Raw genomic sequence first — 20,639 nt, 5'->3', positions numbered from 1 at the left:
GCAGGGAGCTTGCTTCTCCCTCCGCCTGTCTCTGCCTTTCTCTGGGTGGCTCATGAATAAATAAATAATATCTTTTAAAAAAGATTCGTGGAATGCCTGGGTGGCTCAGTGGTTAAGTGCCTGCCTTTGGCCCAGGGTGTGATCCTGGGGTCCCAGGATCGAGTCTTGCATCGGGCTCCCTGCATGGAGCCTGCTTCTCTCTCTGCCTATGTCTCTGCCTCTCTCTCTCTGTATCTCTCATGAATAAATAAATAAAATATTTTTTAAAAGATTTGTACATATTCAACCATTCTCAGACCAGAATTTGAGTAATTTAAAAAGTAAGCTGCCTGCCTAGAGCTCTGTATTGTTTCACAGGGAGATGATATACAAACTATCACAGTGTCATTCCCATCTTATGGACAAAAAACACATTCAAAACAAAAAAAAAAGCAAAAAACTAGTGTCCAGAGAAGGTTAGTAAGTTGTTCAAGGTCATCTAGCTACTAAGTAACCCAGGTAGCTATCTCCAAAGCTGGAGGACATCTTCCCTTCAGTGAAAGAATAATTTCTCCAAACTTGGAAAAGGTAAAGTGACAGTTGCTTGGTTTTTGGTATCATTCTAAAGCACTAAGACCTGGCTTGGCAGTCACTGAAGTCTCCTGAGGAATGTATAGGACACAACCTGAGAAGGTACACAACCAAAGAAGGTACAGACATGTACAGGTATGTACTATGAGTGGTTAACTCACAGAAGTTGATGAAATAATAGGGTTTTATTGCCCAATACAGAAGTTAACCACAAAGGCATTTATTTTTAAAAAGGTTTTATTTATTTATTCATGAGAGACACAGACAGAGAGAGGCAGAGACATAGACTGAGGGAAGAGAAGCAGGCTCCATTCAAGGAGCCCAATGTGGGACACGATCCCGGGACTCCCGGGACTCCAGGATCATTCCCTGAGCTGAAGGCAGATGCTCAACCACTGAGCCACACAGGCGTCCCCACAAAGGTGTTTTGGTTCTATTGTGTTAGAAAGTTGGCCAGTCATATATAAATTAGCAATTTTATTTCAACATTCCTTTTTTTTCCTTATTCGCTCATTAATGAATTGAATAAATCGTCAATGTGAATTAGCAAATAACTTTCAGAATTGCATTTTTTCACTTCTCTACTTCCCTACATTGAAGGCAACCCACCGGTACTCTGTGCTTCCCTGGACTAGCAGACCCACTGGTGGGACCAGCGCAGGACTTCCTAGGGATACCAGACCTCCTGGAGTGTAGGACACTTTGTGTCTCCAGTTTGGACCAGCAATGGGCGCCATTCTTAGCCACGGTCCTTACAGTGCCTTGTCATAGTTAAGTATACCCTCACTGGCTGTGTTCCTGGGGACCATCAGTGGTGCAGTGACTCAATTTCATTCGCAACACTGGAGATTTTACATGGCGCCCATTGCTTCCTCCAGGAAACTCCTTAACAAAAGCAAGAAAGGATTTCACATCTTTCTCACTTGACATCTACTAGGCATCCAGAAGATGTTTACTGAATAAATCAATAAAATTGAGTGCTCTGGGATGCCTGGGTGTCTCAATGTTTGAGCATCTGCCTTTGGCTCAGCACATGGGTCCTGGGATCAAGTCCCGCATCGGGCTCCCCTTGGGGAGCCTGCTTCTCCCTCTGCCTGTATCTCTGCAACTCATGAATAAATAAATTAAATCTAAAAAAAAAAAAAAATGTGGGCAGCCTGAGTGGCTCAGCAGTTTAGCGCCGCCTTTGGCCCAGGGCGTGATCCTGGAGACCCGGGATTGGTCCTGCATTGGGCTCCCTGCATGGAACCTGCTTCTCCCTCTACCTGTGTCTCTGCCTCTGTCTCTGTCTCTCTCTCTCTTTCTGTCTCTCAGGAATGAATAAATAAAATCTTAAAAAAAAAAAAAAAAGAATTCCACGTTTAAAGAACTGAGCCACCCAGGCACCTCATGTTCTTTTTAAATCTAATTGAGATCCTAATGTACAAGCTGTTCCCTACTTTGCTCTTTTCACCTAATAACATGCAGTGAGCATCTACCCCAGAGCACTGACATCAAGCTCCCTCACTCTCTTCTGCACCTGCATAGCATTCCAGTGGCTGGCTGCAGCACACCTTAACCAGATGTCTGTTGGTGTATATTCAGGGTGCCAGAGGTTGGGACAATTAGTTAGACCTCTCAAGAAGGAAAAAAAAAAAAAAGAAAGAAACAAAAACCGCTCCATTAGCCTTCCCATAAACTAAATAAATTCCAGGAATCTTAGAGATGTAAATATAAAAATGAAGCCAAAACAAATCACAGAATAATATTTTTTCATTCCAAAGTTAACTTTTATTGCTTTTTATAAACCTAATTACAAAATGATATACTTAATTGTAGACCATGTAACTAACATGAAAAAGTGAAAATCTCCCTCAGCCTCACCACACAGAATACATTTTAACATTTTGTTGTCTGTCCTTCCCAACTTTGAAGAACCATGCGACCGGCGCGGAGCTTTGAGCGGGGACTGCCCGGTGACATGCGATGCGCCCGAGCGCCAGCAGGGGCAGTGGGGAGCAGGCCCCGCGGGGAGGCGGCCGTGCGTGGGGGCCCCGGTGCTGCTCAGAGCGGCCGGCGCCCTGTGGGGGGACCCCGCGCGTGCCTCGGGGGCTCGGCTGACTTCTAGCTCGGAAGGCTCGGAGTCCTGACCCCTTGAAGCCTGTCTCTGGGATTCCGGAGAGGCAAGGTGCGTGGAGACAGCGCGAGGTCCTGGCGGTCCCTTCCCGCGCGCTCCTCGGGGTCCACTCGCGTCGGTGCAAAGACTGTCCCATGCGATCCCAGTGCGGTGTCAGCAAGCACTGCCCTTTGAGAACAGAAAAGCAGCCTCCCAAGTGGATGCATCTGCTGCCCTCGAAGACTGTCCTCCTCCAGGGTGACTCTAGAGGTCGGCCCACCCTCCGACCCGCTGTCCCCCGCCCCCCCTTCACAAGGGACACTGAGACCGGACCCCAGGGGAGAGGAGGAGGGCCGTGAGTGCAGGTGGCAGCAGAGCCTCAGGAACGTGCATGGGTGAGGGGCCATCCCAGCTGCATGCTAATAGGGACAATGACACATGACAGGACATCTCGGTGACATGGAATAGGAGGATGTTTGTCAAGATAAGGTTTTGAACTGCAAACCACCTGGGCTGAAGGCGGTGCTAAACCGCTGAGCCACCCAGGCTGCCCAAACCATTGTTTTTAAAGCACTGTATACAAAGGGTGGTTATACTTTTATTGTCGTGAACTCAGTCAGTGAAGCAGAAAAACGAAATAGGGCCTAAGTTGGAGGATTGGGAAATAAGAGTCAGCCTCAGAAACAGCACGTGAGGGCAGCCCTGGTGGCGCAGCGGTTTAGTGCTGCCTGCAACCTGGGAGACCCGGGATCGAGTCCAACGTCGGGCTTCCTGCATGGAGCCTGCTTCTCCCTCTGCCTGTGTCTCTGCCTCTCTCTCTCTCTGTGTGACTATCATAAATAAAAAATAAAAAATAAAAACCCAGGTTGGGCACCTGGGTGGCTCAGTCCGTGAAGTCAGGTCAGGTCATGATCTCTGGGTCCTGGGATGGAGCCCCACATTGGGCTCCCTGCTCAGTGGGGAACTTGCTTCTTCCTCTGCCTCTGCCCCGCCCCATTCATCTCTCTCTAATAAATAAATAAATTAATTAAATCTTTAACAAAAAATAAAGTATTTCAGTCGTTTTTAGGATATTCACAAATAACCACCATCATTATCTAATTCTAGAACAATTCATCAATGCAAAAAGAAGCCCTGTACCTGCATCAGTCACCCACCTCTGCATTGCCTTCTCCCAGAATGACCTGTGTCTATGCATTTGCCTATTGTGGACCTGCCATGAAAGTGGAACTATGTGGCCTTTGTCTCTGGTTTCTTAAACTTGACGTACTTCTAAGTTTTCTCCATGTTGTGGTGTGTACCAGGACTTCATTCCTTTTGATGACCAAGTAATGTTCCATTATGTGGGTCTGAGATGTTTCCTTTATCTATCCATCAGTTGATAGACTTTCTGATTGTTTCCTCTTTCTTTAGTATTACAAATAATGCTTCTATTAACATTCATGTACAAGTTTTTGTGTAGACCTATGTTTTCCCTTCTCTTTGGGTGTATATCCAGGAGTGGGATTGCTGTGTCCTATAGTAATTTTATGTTTAACTTTCTCAGAAACTTTCAAACTGTTTTCCAAGGCACCTGCCCCATTTTACATTCCCACTGGCAATACATGACGGTTCCAATTTTTCCACATCCTCTCCAAAATCTGTTATTACCTTAAAAAAATTAGTTATCTTAGTAGGTGTGAAATGCTATCCCTCTGTGGTTTAAACTAGCATTTCCCTGGTGGTGAATAAGGTTGGGCATCTTTTCATGAGGTTATTTGCCATTTGTAGATCTTCTTTGGAGAAATGTGCTCTCAAATCCTCTCTCCATTTTAAAGTTCTGTTATCTTTTTACTGTTGAGTTGTAAGACTTCTTTATATATTCTGAATTTTAGAACCTTATCAGATATATGATTTGCAAATATTTTCTCCCATCCTATGACTGTCTTTGAATTTCCTGATAGTGTTCTTTGGAGCACAAAAGTTTTAATTTTAAGAGCTTTAGAGGTTTAGCTCCTACATTTAGTAGTTCTTTGATCCATTTTGAGTTAATTTTTGCATATGCTATAAGGGAGGGTTCCAACTTTTTCTTTTTCTTTTTCTTTTTTTCTGGCATCTGGCTATCTAGTTGTCTCAGCGCCATTTGTTGAAAAGACTGTCCCCCCCCACACTGAATTATCCTGGCATTCTTGATGCAAATTAATTACCCATATGTATAGGTTTATTTCTGGAATCTGAATTCTATCCCATTGATCTATATATGTATCCTATGCCAAAACCACACTCTTGGTTACTTGTAGCTTTGTAGTAAATTATTTTTTTAAAAGTTTAAGAAACCAGAGATTTTATTTATTTATTCACGAGAGACACAGAGAGAGAGAGAGAGAGGCAGAGGCATAGGCAGAGGGAGAAGCAGGCACCATGCAGGGAGCCTGATGTGGGACTTGATCCCAGGTCTCCAGGATCAGGCCCTGGGCTGAAGGCGGCACTAAACTGCTGAGCCACCCGAGCTACCCAGCTTTGTAGTAAATTTTGAAATAGTGAAGCTTTAGTCCTGCAATTTTGTTCTTTCTTGAGAATGTTTTGGCTATTCTGGGCCCCTTGAATTTCCATATGAATTTTAGGATTGGCTTGTCAATTTATGCAAAAAAGCCAGCTGGGATCTTGATGGAGATGGTTTGGAATCTGCAGACCAATTTGGAGACATTAAGTCTTCCCATCCATGAACACAAGCATCTTCCCATTTATTTAGATCTTCCTTAATTCCTTTCAGTGACATTTTGTAGCTTTCAAGTACAAGTCTTGCACTTGTTATATTTTATTAAATTCCTAAGTGTCTTATTCCTTCTGATGCTATTACATATTGATTTTTAACACACATGAGCTCTTACTATATAGGTATCATTTTGTATCTTTTTTCTTTTTTTTTTTAAAGACTTTACTTATTCATGAGAGACACAGAGAAAGAGGGAGAGCCACAGGCAGAGGGAGAAGCAGGCTCCCTGCAGGGAGCCTGATGTGGGGCTCAATCCCAGGACCCCGGGGATCAAGTGCCTGAGCAGAAGGCACTCAACCACTGAGCCACACAGATACGCCACACAGATACCCCGTATCTGCTTTTTTCATTTTAATTGTATCATAAATGGTTTCCCCAAGTTAAGAATCCTTTTTTTTTTTTTAAGATTTTATTTACTTACTCATGAGAGACACAGAGAGAGGCAGAGAGAGAGGCAGAGACAGGAGAAGCAGAGCTCCATGCAAGGAGCCCAATATGGGACTCGATCCTAGGACTCTGGGATCACGCCTGAGCCGAAGGCAGACGCTCAACTGCTGAGCCACCCAGGCATTCCAAGAATCCTTCTTCAACATAGTTTTTGTTTTTTGAAGATTTTATTTATTTATTCATAGAGACACAGAGAGAGAGAGAGGCAGAGACACAGGCAGAGGGAGAAGCAGGCTCCATGCAGACAGCCCAACGTGGGACTGGATCCAGGGTCTCCAGGATCACGCCCTGGGCTGCAGGCGGCGCTAAACCGCTGCGCCACCAGGGCTGCCCTTTCAACATAGTTTTTTAAGGCTAATTAGTTCATTGTACTGTTGCACTAATTTATTTAGCCATTCTCCTGTTTTGGAAGATTTTGGTTCTTTTCAATTTTTCCATTTTAAAATATTACTGTAACACATATTTCTTTTTTTAAAAGATTTTATTTATTCATGAGAGACACAGAGAGAGAGAGGCAGAGACACAGGCAGAGGGAGAAGCAGGCTCCATGAACAGAGGCCGATGTGGGGACTCGATCCCGGGACTCCAGGATCACTCCCTGGGCCAAAGGCAGGCGCCAAACTGCTGAGCAACCCAGGGATCCCCCTGTAATACATATTTCTATGCATCTCGCTGTCTGCACATCAGATCATATATGCTTGTATGTGAACAAGCATGTATGCTTGTTCTGTCATAATGCTTTGTTTCCACTCTTGTGGGTTGGTGTGAGACCCATGAAACTTGGAACTCTTAGAAGCCCATTTCTCTTTTGGTCCGCACAATTCTCAGGGCCGGGCCTGCAGCCTCAAGGGAGGCTCCTTCAGAAGGCTCCTTCCAGAGGCCCTGCACTGGGGCAGATGCTTCTCACCAGCACTGTGTCCTAACCATCCCAGAGCTCCCAGTGATATAAATGCCTGTAACTAGTTACATCCCCACTAGATTGTGAGGCCCAACAAGACAAGGGTTGGACATTTTTATACCTCCAGCCCTTGCTGTAAGAAGTCCTTTTTTTTTTTTTTAAAGATTTATTTATTTATTCAGAGAGAGCGAGAGAGAGGCAGAGACACAGGCAGGAGAAGCAGGCTCCATGCAGAAAGCCTGATGTGGGACTCGATCCCGGATCTCCAGGATCACACCCTGGGCTGCAGGCAGCACTAAACCGCTGCGCCACCAGGGCTGGCCAAGAAGTCCTTTAATAAATGCTTCTTGAATTAGAGAATCAGGCAGAACAAGGAGCTCATGACTCTAGGCCAGACCAGGAACCTTGAGTCAGAGAATTGTGGCTACTAGGTTTGTGGGTGGCCTGTAAAGAGTGCTAAACAGAAACTGTGAACTGGAAGGGGCCCCCGAGGTTGCCTCATTCTGGAGCTTTCAAACCTCTTCTATGACCACAATATGATACGTGACATTAGATAGGCAGAGGGAACAGAAAAGGTGGAGGGGAACATGGTGGAAATGGGCCCAGTCTGTGGAATTCCCTCAGCAGCCTGAAACACCACGATAAGGTCAAGTTTGTAAAAATGATTGAACAAGTCCAGTATTCTGATTTTACAGACCAGGGAAAGGGTACTCTGGAGAAGTGACTTGTTCAAGGTCTCACAATTAGTGGTGGAGTGGGAAAAGGACTCAGATGTGACTCCCACTCAGTGTTCCCAGACTGAACCAGACCCTGAGGAGTACCTTCCAAGCATCCACCATCCCAGATGCATGAAGAATTCCACTAAGCAAGCTCCATGGTTTAAACCAGCGTCCCCATGCAGTGTATTTTAAAAGTAAAGTTAGGGGCATTGGGTGGTTGAGTCGGTTAAGCCTCAGATTCTTGATTTTGATTTGGTCATGATTGCAGGGTCTTCAGATGGAGCTCCAGGTCGGCACCACTGGGCATGGAGCCTGCTTGGGATTCTTTCTCTCCCTCTCCTCCTCCCCTCTCTCTAAATATAAATAGGGGCTCCTGGGTGGCTCAGTCGGTAGTGTCTGCTTTACCCTCAGGTCATGATCCCCACGTGGCTAGCTCTCCGTTTTTTGGGGGGGGGAGTCGGCTTCTGCCTCACCCTCTGCCTGCCGCTCAGCCTGCTTGTGCTCTCTGGTGAATGAGTGAATTTTACAGGAAAAATTAGATGTGACAAACTGAGTAATGTGGCAAAGCTTTCCCGGGAAATGCCACTTTTCCTTTTCGCAGTTCCAGGAGTATGCGCTTCCGTTACCGGAAATCCTGAGATAGGGAGCTGGTGTGTGTGGGGGGTGTTCAGGTGTTAGTTCTTCGGTGGTGCGCGAGGCTGAGGTACAGTTTGTGTGCATGCGGCATGTGCAACTCCTTAGCGGAGCCTCACACCAGGCAAGTGCAAGGTCCTCAGCCGGCCCCCAACGGCCGGGATCCGCCCTAGCTAGCTCCAGCCCTCAACCCCGGCCCTGCAGCCCCACGCAGCGTCTCCGTGGACCCCGCCAAAGCAGGTCCGCCCGAGTGAGGGCGCGCGTCTTCCGCATCTTCGCAGCACCAGTTCCAACCCGGCAGCTGCCCCCACAGGGTGATGAACCTACTGCAACCGCCGAACGACCGTCCCCGGGCTGAGTATCCATCCCCGCAAACTACCCCCGAGGGGCCGCTTCTTCGCCGCCCGTCGACCCGCCCAGGCAGCCTTGCGCGCTGCCTGGAGCTTCCTTCCCCAGCTCTGGGACCAGGACTAGCTCAGCGTTGCAGCCAGTGCTGCGCTCGGCGTCCCGAGGGCTGGCCAAGACGATTCCCTCGCATCCCGGGGGCTGCAAGCTAACCGGAAATAGAACCGCCCCGGACCCCAGGAAACTGGCGTTCGCGGGCGAGCTTCCGCCACATCCGCTGAGGACAGAGCGCCTCCCCCACGCCTGGACTTCCGGGTCCACGTGCGCCTCTATGGTGTCCGCAGCCTAGAGGGACCGACCGGCACTTCCGGGAAGATGGCGGCGCACAGAACGGGCGACGCACGTGTTCGCGCGGAGAGGGCCCCGCGGTGACGGTAAGTGGCTACTGCGCCCCGAACGGAGTCAGTCGGAGCCTGGGCTCAGGAGTGAAGGCGGGGCAGGACAGTGTCCTTGGCCGTTGGAACTACGGCATGAGGAGGGAGGCCAGGGTCGGGGTAGCGGCCCTTTGGAAGCGCTGTCAGATGGGTGGTCCTGGGACCCTTTTCCAGAAAACTCAGGTTGATCAGAAAGGGGACGGTTCCAGAGAACGCGCTCGCAGCCTTCCCGGGCCCGCGGGGCACCGCGTGGGGCCTGGTTGCTTCTGTGCAATTACTGTGGGCAGTCAGCTGAAGCCGCCCGGATCTGGGTCGTACCGCTGAGCGCATTCCACTCCTGCATTAAGTGCACGGGGTTGCGGAGTAAAGCCCGACCCTGATGCGGGGCGTGTAGTTCCGAATGACTGCAGTGGTAAACCTCAAGGCGGGCAGCGCGAAGAGCTGTGAGAGACCAGTTCTGGGATGCCTGAGATCCTGGATCTGCAACTTGCCAGCTCTTTGCTTTGGGCAAATAATAAACTTATCTGTGATTTCTTCTGTTAAGTGTCGGTAATAATATTTCCTAAGGGGACTGTTGGGAGGATGAAATCAGACGATCTGTGTAAAGAGGTTAGCAGGCTGGCATTGAGTAAATGACTTTTAGACACTGTTGTTATTACGAAGATCTGGGGGCTGATGGATGAGAGATAACTTACGGGAGGAGGCCGAGTTTTGAGGCGCCCTTAAAAGGCCCCAGTGTTCGAATTTTACATTTCTTAAAATTCAAGAAGTAAGATAGAGCAGTTTCTTCGCTTGGCTTTTTGTTGGGATTCTCAAGGTACCTGGTTTTTGGGTGATCGTTCTTCATAGTAGAAATGTGAACAGAAATATAAGTCATCCTGAATTTGCCTGCTCTAAATACCAAGCCAGAATGGGCAGCATTCTTAAGCCTATACATATATTTAGGAGAGGTGACTTCAGCTGATGTGGCTGATTAATATCATGTTCACTGGGCCTTCTTAAACACAAATGCAAGTTTTACCCTAAAGAATTGTCACATTGGGAGGCTTAGGGTTACTCCACTAGTGCCATTAATCCTTAAAAATGGTCTGCAATCCCTGTGATGAGTTACCTTAATACAAGTTAACTTTAGTGAGTTAAGTCAGCAGTGGTGGTCTTAGTTTTGTGTGTCTCGTGTGATAAGCTGGATAATGCCATTCTGGGCTCCCAAAGGAGAAGCGCCTAGATGACTAGTAATTGTGATGGGATGGAGGCCTCGTTGGAGGTGGGCAACCTGGGCTTGTATTCCGGCTCCATCTCTTATTAGCTATGTGACGCAGGCTTTGTTTTCTTTGCTTGTAAAGTAAAGGTAATTGTTATCCACAGGACTATCAGGATTAAATAAGACAATACAACAGTATGTGTAATCAATCTGTGATGCATGAAATGATCAGTGAGATGGACAGTTTCAAAAGGGGTGTTCCAATAAGAGTGAAGAGCAGCAGTGAGGAAGAGGTGCAGAGCCCCCACACTTGAGGTGACAGCCCTGGAGCATCGGTATGAGATAGGGGCTCCGCTGAGTATTCTTATAACTCAGGTTAAAAATCTCTTATCACCTTTTTTTACATGGCAGTAAATCTAGGGAGCTGTTAACCATGTCGTGGCAAAGAGCAGGGCTGTGCCGGCAGGCCATCTGGTTGACCTGGAGCAAGTCACGTTTCCTCATTTGTGAAGTACGGATGATAATACTTTCCTGAATGCAAAGTTTAGGAACCCTTTCTGGGCTAGGAACATTAAACACTCATGTGGTGAGCTCTCCGTAAATTTGGGTGTTATTAGTAACACCAGTCTTACTTGACTTTTCAACATGCTGATCTCTGTGGTCAGCAGGGAGCTCTCCCAAAGACCAGGCCTCCTCCCTTTGTCTACCCCACACTCAGAAAAGAATTTTTATGAGACCAGTCAGGATGGATTGGATGGACGATTTGGGCATTTTCTCCTTTTCTTTTAAAGGGATGATAATGGCCTCTTCTCTGGTGAGGGCCTGAGGATAGTGACTCTTCTCTCACCATGAGTGCCACCCCAGAGATCAAGAGTCGTGGGATGAAGTTTGCTGAGGAACAGCTGCTAAAGCATGGATGGACACAAGGTCATCCCTGGGGGGCCCCTTCCACATCCCCCCAACTCCCTGTCCACCTTGTGGTCAGGTGAACAGCGTCATCTGGGGCTTACCCGTAGTAGTCCATTCACCTGGAGGAGGAAAAGCGAGTTTAAAGGGCAATTTGCAGAAGACAATTTCTAAGTTTCCGGAAAATGGTTGGGTAGAAGAAATTTGACAGTAGGTCATGAGAGCAAAGTGATCGGGGGGATAGGGGAGGGAGGAAGGGTCATGACTTCTGAAATAATCATGAAGGAAAAGACGGCTTGGACTCAGACAAAGGCAGGGACACTGTATGGAGAGGTGCCAGAAAGTGGGACTGGAAGGCGTCTGCCAGGGATGGAGCACACTTGGTGTGTGGTGTGGCGAGGAGTGGCACATGGGATGCCTATGAGGGCTCGGGGCAGGCAGCAGAATAAACCCAGTCACTCACTTTCCTGCAGGCAAAGGCTTGGGCCGGAACGAGAACGGCATCACCCAGGCCCTAAGGGTGACACTGAAGCAGGACACTCATGGGGTAAGACTGGGAAGGCATGGATGGGACATGAGGCCCCGAGGACAGGATGGGGCAGGGACAAGTCTTGAGCTCATTCTTATCTGGCAGGTGGGACATGACCCTGCCAAGGAGTTCACGGACCACTGGTGGGATGAGCTTTTCAACAGGACTGCAGCCAGCTTGGTTGTGGAGGCTGGGCAGGTATGGGGTGCTCATGGGCATGTGGGGGTGAGGGGCACACCTGTGTCACTCGTTCACTGACGCCTCCCCATAGGATGGAGTACGGATAAAGCGTCTTTCAAAGGAAACAGGCCGTCATAATCATCCCAAGCCCAACTTGCTGTATCAGAAGTTTGTGAAGGTATTCGGGGCTGGGAGTGAGAGAGTCCCTCATTTTTCCTTCCCTGGCCTCCCCCAGGGCCTGAACAATGGCTTCATGTGCCTTACCCATCCTTACCTGTTGGAGAACAATCTTAACATGGTCAGTCCTGTGACCAACCTTGCTGTTGCTTGCTTAGCCTGCCCAGACCCTCTGCTAGAATTAGATCTTCGGGTCTCCTGGATCCCTGCCTTCTGCTGAGGGCAGTGATGGGTGGGTGGTGGGGCGGGAGGGGATGTCCAGTCCAAAGGACTTAGAATCCAGAGGGGACCTGAGAGATTATCTGACCCATCCTCTATTTTGCAGTTGTGGTCACAAGCAGGGAGAAGTGGCTTGCAGACAGGACCAGAATCTGGTGCTTCAGACCCCTACTTACTAGCATAGCAATAGAAGGGAGCTAATGTTCAGTGATCATCTGTTATGTGGGTCTTCTATGTTATATAGCAAGTTTTTCTTGTTTCTCCTCCTCCTTATGGCCATCATCCTCTCCTGCCTGATTTCATTCACAGCCTCATAGCCAGACCCCTCACCCTTTCACTGTCCACCCCAGTCAGTTCACTGACCCAGTGACTAGAATGCTAACAGATTTCACTAGGACTCTGGCTCATCCTTGACCTAGGATGACAGTCCTGATGTGTCAGACTGGCTCATAGGGCCCTGAGGCCTTGACCTGCACTCACCCCTTTCCGGACCTCTAATACTTTTAGCCAGGTGGAATCAGATTCTTCTGAAAGTACCACCTCTTTTCACCTGCAAGATTTTGCACTTCCCACTCACTGCCTGCAACAGTCTGCTGCCTTTCCCCCTTTTGAGAGGCCCATTTTGATGGTCCTCTAGAGCTCATCAAGTTCCTGAAACTTCTTCCCCAGACCCTGAAGTTGGATTGATTATCCTCCTGTAGCACAGGCAACACTCTGCATCCTTCCTTCACCCCACATGTAGATTCCATATGGGCTATCTCATTTGTGTTCCACTCTTTATCCTCAACCCATTGGTCCATAGTAGGTTCTCAGTCTGCTTAAATAAAAGCACTCCAGGGACACTTGGATGGCTCAGTGATTGAGGATCTGCCTTCCGCCCAGGGCGTGATCCCAGGATCTAGGACCGAGTCCCACATCAGACTCCCTACGTAGAGCCTGTTTCTCTCTCTGCCTGTGTCTCTGCCTCTTTCTCGATCTGTGTCTCGAATGAATGAATGAATGAATGAATAAATAACATCTTTAAAAAAATAAAAGCACTCCACCGCAGGTGTGGGGGAGGGCGGTGAGAAGCACCATCTTAATTATCAGTAGCACAGGGAATACACCAGGTGGACCTGGTACACTCCTCCATCCCTTGTTCCCACCCACTGGGCACCCTCCAACCCTTGCAGCTGCAGCCCGCCTCCTAAGTTGGAAGTAAGCAGTGGCCCACCTCTCTGTGAGTCTGCAGGGAGCTGTCTTGGGGGCTGGCAAACTTGTGCCTATGGCTATCAATTCCTGGGGGGGTTCTGGGAGGGAAGGGGGTTTGGCAGTGGTTTGGAATCAGCTTTATCTACCCCTGTGATCACCCCTTTTAGACAGCCACACTGACTTCAGGTGGGGAGAAGCCAGACAAGGACTTGGAGAGCCACAGTGATGACGACAACCAGGAGCCCAAGCCTCCAAAGATGTGAGACCTCATTTCAGTGCTGGGGGCATGTGGAAGGAGAAGCCTTTGAATATCAAGAGAAAGGGCCAAATCTCAGGCCTGACTGGGCTTCTTTGGCTGGAACTGTGTTGTACTCATTTTTGTATACCCTGCACCAAGAAAGTGCCAGGTCCTGAATGGGAACTCAGTGTTGAGGGAATGTTTTAGAGGGCAGGAGGGGTCAGGCCTTTGCAAGAACTGGTTTTGATTCCTGATCTTCCCCCAACAGCCTGACTGATGAGATGCTGCTCCAAGCCTGTGAGGGGCGCACAGCACACAGGTAAGTAGTGGTCAGCTCCTTGGGCTTCCTTCTCTTCTGCCCATCACAGGTCCAGCCCTGAGAATGGTCTGTGCCCCTTCTTGGCATTTCCTGCCCATCCCTGAGGCTCCTGAGAATAGGCAGCTCCTCCCCATCCAGAGTTGCCTGCATCCAGAGGACTATGCCTCTTTTTGCCATACCTTGCTTTGACCTGGGCCCCTTTTGTTTCAGGGCTGCTCGTCATGGAATCACGATGAAGGCTAAGCTTGCTCGGTTGGAGGCCCAGGAACAGGCCTTCCTGGCTCGTCTTAAAAGCCAGGACCCTGGGACCCCTCAACTGCAGTCTGAGAGTAAGCCTCTCAAAAAGAAGAAAAAGAAAAGGAAGCAGAAAGAGGAGAAAGCGGTCACAGCAACCACCAGAAGTGCAGAAGAGGAGTGCCCAGAAGAGGCTGGCCAGGCCAGAAGCAGGAAGAAGAAAAGACGGCAACAAGAAGCCCAAGAAGAAGCTGGGATAGACGAGAGGGAGGGAGCAACCGTTGGTAATGTGGATGCAGAGGTGGCAGAAAGGAGCCGGCCTGCAGAGTGGGAGAGCAGAGAGCAAGCTGATGAGCCCTGCAGGAAAAGAAAGAGGAAGGGCTCGGGGGTCTCAGATGGAGGGGCAGGCAGCCAGGAGGCCACAGCCAGCACAGGGACAGGGCAGGCAGAGAGGTGGTGGCAGCCAGAGGAGGGAGACTGGAACAGAGAGGAAGACGAGGAAGGGGCTGCTGTGGGGGCCAGCAAAGCAGCACATAAAGCACACCGAGATGGGAAAAGCAGGAAAATCAAGAAGAAAAGCCTGCAGCCCCAGGAGAAAGAGGAGGAAGTCAGGAATGAAGGACATGAGGAGGGCAGCAGGACTAGGGAGGCAGTGAGCATAGTGCACACCAGCTCCAGCCACAGAGGTGAGAGGAGGTGGCAGGAAAGAGCTGGAGTCAGCCCTGACCAGACACCAAGAAAGAAGAAACAGAAAAAGAAAACCTGAAGGTCAGGTCAAGGTGGGGCTCTTCGGATTCCTTTTCAGGAGCTAAAGCCTCAGACCTGAGTCGACACAGGTCCCCTGTACCCTTGCAGTGAAGAGGGCCCTCCCAAGGAGGATGCTGAACTCTGGAACTCCAGCTGCTCAAAGTTGGGTGTGGACATGGTATTGTCTGCAGTTTCTAACCCTGACATGGAAAACTCAGGAGCCTGGCAGTGGTAGGATGCAGTGCTCTGGGGCTGTGGGGATGAGCAGGCAGATGCCCTCTGGAGGGACATCCTTGTTTAAGACAGCTGCAAACACAGCAAGTGTAAGATAGAATCCGGCCCACAGGCTGCCAGCCCCAGCACTGTAGTACACAATTCAGCATCAGCTCCGGTTCCCAGCCTGGGAACATCCTGAATACAACAAATTAGTTTCCTCGAATGCCTCCAGAGAAATTACTATTTTCATTGCCCCCAAATGCCACAGCCACCTTCCTTGCCCATTTTGTTCCCTCAGAGAGGTGGCACCGAATCTCAGTGTTGCTTTCTGACTTCTGCCACCCATTAACCATTATTGCCAAGAAAGTTCCCAGGACTCCACAGCTCTGGAGAGAGCCACTAAGTCTTTATTGGGAAGAAGCCCATTCATCTTCCCTCACTGAAGACGGTAGACACACTCAGTGTCAGGGTAAGGTGGCAAATTCAACTGGTACTTCTTTTCTAGAGCAGGTGGTACAAAACGACCTCCCAGATAGTGGTAGCGACCAGTGAATTGGGTTGCAGACTTTTTGGGTGCTGTCAGGGAGATGAGCAAGTCTGGCTGGATCCCTCCAGAGTTTCCCTTCTCCACATCCCATCCTGAAAAGAAGGTGGTATTCAGGAGAGGAAAAGGCCAGATAGGTCTCTATCTAGAGCAAGATACCTTGCTCTACCCTAGTTCTGAAGGAGTGGGAGGCCCTGTGTCGCCACCCAAGAACTTGCATCCTTGAAGCTCCATGTACCCACACAAGGTCACTCCTAAACTCTGCTCCCTGGCCCTTTTGGGGAATCCATAAAGCAATGTTCTGCCCCTCTAGACACACCTACCTTTAACTTAGGCCTGAGCCTTGCCTATCTCAAGACAGGGCAGGGCTGCATCCACATCCTCATCCCCACTCTCACCCCCACCTTCCTTGGACACAACACCTGAAGGAATGTCGATGCTTGCAATGGGCACAGTGAGCCCATCCAGGACACTCAGGATGGTGCGGAACGGCTCTCGAACATCACCTTTGAAGCTGAAGCCAAAGATGGCATCCACCACCAGCTCATACAGCTCATCAATCAGCATGGGCTGTGGAGCAGAAAGGGGAAAGCACGTCAGAGCCAGGTGCTGCACAGAGTATCCTCAACAGGAAAGGGCTGTCCTCTGCATGCACTATTTGCAGAAGCATAAACACTTCATCTCATTCAGATGGTATTCTGGGGCCTAGACATCAATGCAAGTTGGTCACTGATTTAGGCTGAGTCCAGACACGCTTTCTGTTCTCAGTGCCTGCCTGCCACTGAGAAGGTATAGTGTAGGACCACCTGAGGCTGGGACTCCGGACAAACCACTTGCCTTCTCTGGACCATCTCAGTCTCTTCATCTAAAATGTGTTAAACTTAAAAAAAAAAGTTCTAGGGATCCCTGGGTGGCGCAGCGGTTTGGCGCCTGCCTGTGGCCCAGGGAACGATCCTGGAGTCCCAGGATTGAGTCCTACGTCCAGCTCCTGGCATGGAGCCTGCTTCTCCCTCTGCCTGTGTCTCTGCCTCTCTCTCTCTCTATCATAAATAAATGAATAAATCTTAAAAAAAAAAAAAAAAAAGTTCTTTCCTATCCTTAAGCCCATGTCCCTGCAGGAAGGGTTTTTAGGATGTGGCAGTCACTTCAGCCCTTGAAAAGTGGATGAGTGCAACCCGGGTGGCTCAGGAGTTTAGTGCTGCCATCAGCCCAGGGCCCGATCCTGAAGACCGGGATCCAGTCCCACGTTGGGTTCCTTGCATGGAGCCTGCTTCTCCCTCTGCCTGTGTCTCTGCCTTTCTCTGTGTCTCTCGTGAATAAATGAAAATCTTAAAAAAAAAAAAAAAAAGGACAGCATGTTTACTGCTTTCAGGACAAGACCTGACCTCGCAGGGAAAGGTCCTCCTGCTAGGAGTCCACCCTCCAGGGGAAGGTAAGCAAGTGAGCTCGGCCTGAGTACTTGAGGAAGAGCAGAACATGCGCCGTGTTTCTGGAAGACGGCACTCAGCTGGCACCACCTACCTCTGGGGGCATTTCACCGAGGAAAGGGATGTCCATTTTCTGACACTGGGTCACCAATGCGGTGAAGAGTGGCTTGTTCGGCCTTTTGGGATAATAAATGGTTGGCTGGTAGCCCTGGAGGAAAGGAGGGGGTCGTTGGAGCCCAGAGCCCAGAGCCCCCGCCGCCCTGGCCCCCGCCCACATACTCACAAAGAGCTTGAGGTGCCGAGCGCAGACCAGGCCGTCTCCTCCGTTATTTCCAGGTCCGCAGATGACCAGGACCGCGGGGGGGCTCCGGGACATGGACGTGGGGGGGTAGGCCTGGGGTGGGGGGCCGGAGGGGGGTTAGAAGAGCTCCGGGCCAGACTAGCGCGCTGTCCCCGCCACTTGCCGTGCCCAGGCCACTGACCTTAGCAATGGCTGTGGCGCAGCTCAGCCCAGCCAGCTCCATCAGCTGGTCCACGCTGAACTGGTACTCGTTGAACAGCTCCTCGTCCACCGCCTGGGCCTCCTCCTGGCTGCGGACACCCACGGCCTCAGTCTCCGCCCCCGGGCGCCCGGCGCGCGGCCCGGCCCAGTCCCCGCCCCGGAGCAACCCGCCGAGCCTCGCCTACCTCAGGTACTTCACCGCCGGGCTCGCCATGCCTGCCGGCTCCCCGCCGCCGCCCGAGTGTGGTCGCCGCGCCTCCCACCACGCGGACCCCGCAGGGCAGGCTCCGGCCCGGCCCGGGACCCGCCTCAGGCGCGAGCCGGCTGCCAGAAGCCCGAGCCCGAGCAGCGCTCGCAGCGCGGACATGAAGCTCGCCCGGCGCATGCGCAGCGCCGGCAACGCCCCCTGGAGGTGGGGCCGCAGGCTCGCCCCGCCCCCTCGCGCGGGCGCGGGGCCGCGCACTCCCGGGGCCCCGGCGCTTTGCTGAGGGCCGCGTTGGTAATAGTAGCTCCTCGGTCGCGGGCGGCCCCTTAGGGGCCGCTGGTGGCAGGGCGGGAGGCCCGGGGCCCGGCCCTGGGACTTCCGGCGGCGTGGACCCCGGCACCCCTGCCTCCAGCGCCCTGCAGCTCGCGTTCTCCTTTACGCTTTAGGCCGGGCTGCTCCCGCGACTCGGTCCTCACCGGAGGGACAGCGTGGTGGGAAGGAGGGGTTCCCCATCCCAGCGGGGCGTTAGAAACGAACGGGCTCGGTGCGGCGGAGCCGGTGCCCAGGCGCTGGGTCGTTTGTGCACCCGACCCTGAGCAGGTGGAGTCCTCCGAAGGAAGGAGGCGTCGTGCCGCGGAGCAGGGCTGTGCGGCCAGCGAGCAGCGAGCAGCAAGCAGCAAGCGAGCGCAGAAGCTGGGAATAGCTCAGCCCCAGGGCCGGCTGCACTGCTGTGTACGTGTCGTTTAGGGCCCCCGCCCCAACTGCTTTGGGGGCCGACCTGCCTCAGCCCGCCAGGATAGCACGCTGCTGCATTTCCTTAACCGGACGGAATGCCCATCCTCCTTTATCCAGGTTATACCTGTGGCGAGGTGCCTGGCCGGCTCAGTCAGGAGCCTGCGGCTGGTCATCTCCGGATCGTGTGTTCTAGTACTTAGAATCTTTTTTTTTTTTTTTTAGATTTTATTTATTCATTCATTCATGAGAGACACACACAGAGAGAGAGAGAGGCAGAGACACAGGCAGAGGGAGAAGCAGGCTCCATGCTGGGAGCCCCACGTGGGACTCGATTCCGGGTCTCCAGGATCACACCCTGGGCTGAAGGCAGCGCTAAACCGCTGAGCCACCCAGGCTGCCCAGATTACTTAGTATCTTAAAAAATGAATAAAAGTAATCTCCACACCCAAGGTGGGGCTCAAACCCATGATCCAAGAGCAAGAGTTGTAGGCTCTTCTGACTGAGCTTTCCAGGCAACCCCCAAAGACTTATTTCTAAAATACAGGGTGGGCACGCCTGGGTGGCTCAGTGGTTGAGCGTCTGCCTTTGGCTCGGGGCTGATCCCAGAGTCCGAGGATTGAGTCCCACATCGAGCTCTTTGCATGGGGCCTGCTTCTCCTGTCTCTGCCTCTCTCTGTGTGTCTCTCACGAATAAAAAAATAAATAATCTTTAAATAAAATACGGGGTGAAGCATGCTTTTTTTGAGATGACATTTGAATATTTACATGTACCATGTGCTAAATGAATCAGTTCATCTTATCCTCGTGGCAACCCTGTTATTCCCATTATTCCCATTTTACAGATGAGACAACGAAGATTCAGAGATATTGAATGACATGCCCAGTGATACAGTGGTAACTGCTGGTGGTAGAGGTAGGGTCCAAGCAGCTTGATCTAGAGTCTGCACTCTAAACCATTACTGCACTGCCCCCTTCCCAAGTGCGGAAATATGTAATTAAAGTGCTGTCGCTGCTGACTTCATTCTGAAGAGATGTGAGAGTAAAATAGTGACACAGATATACCCCACTGCGTGCTCCCCAGAATGCATAAGACAACCACATGAGGGCTATCTCCAGGAAAGTGGAGCCAAAGACCTACTCCATCTCATTGCTGCCTTTCACACTTCTAGAGTTTTCTTCCAGGGAAATGCCTTCAAAACTAATCTAGGAAGGGCACATGAATTGAGCCCCTGCTGAGTTTCAGATGCTTATAGAAATCGTCCTATCCTATGACATGTTTTCACCCTCACATTATAGATGAGGAAATTGACTAGCACAGGGAAGTCATTTCCTAAGATAATATAGCTATTAAATGGTAGAGCCAGTGACAGTTGATACGGGGTTGGCCCGACCAAATGGCAGTATTCCCATGGCAGATGCTGCTACTTGTCCCTCAAAATCCATTCTCCTCTCTTCCTTTGGCAGCAGAACCCCTGATTTATCTGGTCACGTGGCTGCCTAGTTTAACACTACACTTTCCAGTCTCCCTTGCAGCAGCTGCACATACATGTGATTACACGCTGACCAATGAGGTCTGAGCAAAGATGACGTGCCATGTCCTGCCTTTTAGAAAACGTGTTTTCCAGCACTTCCTCTTTTTCTTCCCCTGGCTGGGAGGAAGGTGCTCTGGCGCAGCCGGGCAGCCATTTTAGGCCAGGGCATGGGAATCCCGTGTGGAGGACTGCAGAGCGGCCCTCATACTTCCCAGCTCCGAGCTCTGAGCTCCAAGAAGCCACCACATTGGCTGGGGCTGCTTTCTTTCTTTCTTTTTTTTTAAACATTTTATTGGGGGATCCCTGGGTGGCTCAGTGGTTTAGCGCCTGCCTTTGGCCCAGGGCGCGATCCTGGAGTCCTGGGATCAAGTCCCGTGTCAGGCTCCCGGCATCGAGCCTGCTTCTCCCTCCTCCTGTGTCTCTGCCTCTCTCTCTCTCTCTCTGTCTATCATAAATAATAAATAAATAATTTAAAAAAAAAACATTTATTTATTTATTTATTCATGAGAGACACAGAGAGAAAGGCAGAGATACAGGCAGAGGGAGAAGCAGGCTCCCTGCAGGGAGCCTGATGTGGGACTCGATCCTGGGTTTCCAGGATCAGGCCCTGGGCCAAAGGCAGGCAGTAAACCACTGAGCCA

At 50.6% G+C, this 20,639-nt stretch overlaps 2 protein-coding genes across 4 annotated transcripts; one reads left to right on the top strand and one right to left on the bottom strand.

Moving 5' to 3' along the window:
* Window positions 1-8,327: 8,327 nt before the first annotated feature.
* Window positions 8,328-16,681, top strand: GPATCH4 (G-patch domain containing 4). Of its 2 annotated transcripts, XM_072829997.1 has the most exons (8): window positions 8,328-8,896; window positions 10,889-11,024; window positions 11,477-11,550; window positions 11,638-11,730; window positions 11,804-11,890; window positions 13,467-13,558; window positions 13,806-13,856; window positions 14,067-16,681. In XM_072829997.1, exons 2-8 carry the CDS (start codon window positions 10,946-10,948, stop codon window positions 14,854-14,856), a joined length of 1,266 nt encoding a protein of 421 aa, XP_072686098.1. In that variant the 5' UTR covers window positions 8,328-8,896; window positions 10,889-10,945; the 3' UTR covers window positions 14,857-16,681. The 2 variants fall into 2 exon arrangements, with proteins under 2 accessions (XP_072686098.1, XP_072686099.1); XM_072829998.1 differs by lacking the exon at window positions 11,804-11,890 and having other exon boundaries at window positions 8,757-8,896.
* On the bottom strand, window positions 15,439-17,925 carry NAXE (NAD(P)HX epimerase). Of its 2 annotated transcripts, XM_072829999.1 has the most exons (6): window positions 17,712-17,925; window positions 17,507-17,615; window positions 17,308-17,418; window positions 17,119-17,232; window positions 16,020-16,167; window positions 15,439-15,692 (listed from the first exon to the last, which is right to left on the bottom strand). In XM_072829999.1, the coding sequence occupies exons 1-6, from the start codon at window positions 17,909-17,911 to the stop codon at window positions 15,490-15,492; spliced, it is 885 nt and encodes a 294-aa protein (XP_072686100.1). In that variant the 5' UTR covers window positions 17,912-17,925; the 3' UTR covers window positions 15,439-15,489. The 2 variants fall into 2 exon arrangements, with proteins under 2 accessions (XP_072686100.1, XP_072686101.1); XM_072830000.1 differs by lacking the exon at window positions 17,308-17,418 and having other exon boundaries at window positions 17,712-17,920.
* Window positions 17,926-20,639: the final 2,714 nt, after the last annotated feature.

The sequence above is a fragment of the Canis lupus genome, chromosome 6, assembly GCF_048164855.1.
Source record: "Canis lupus baileyi chromosome 6, mCanLup2.hap1, whole genome shotgun sequence".
Taxonomy (NCBI): domain Eukaryota; kingdom Metazoa; phylum Chordata; class Mammalia; order Carnivora; family Canidae; genus Canis; species Canis lupus.
This window is presented reverse-complemented; position numbering and strand designations above follow the sequence as displayed.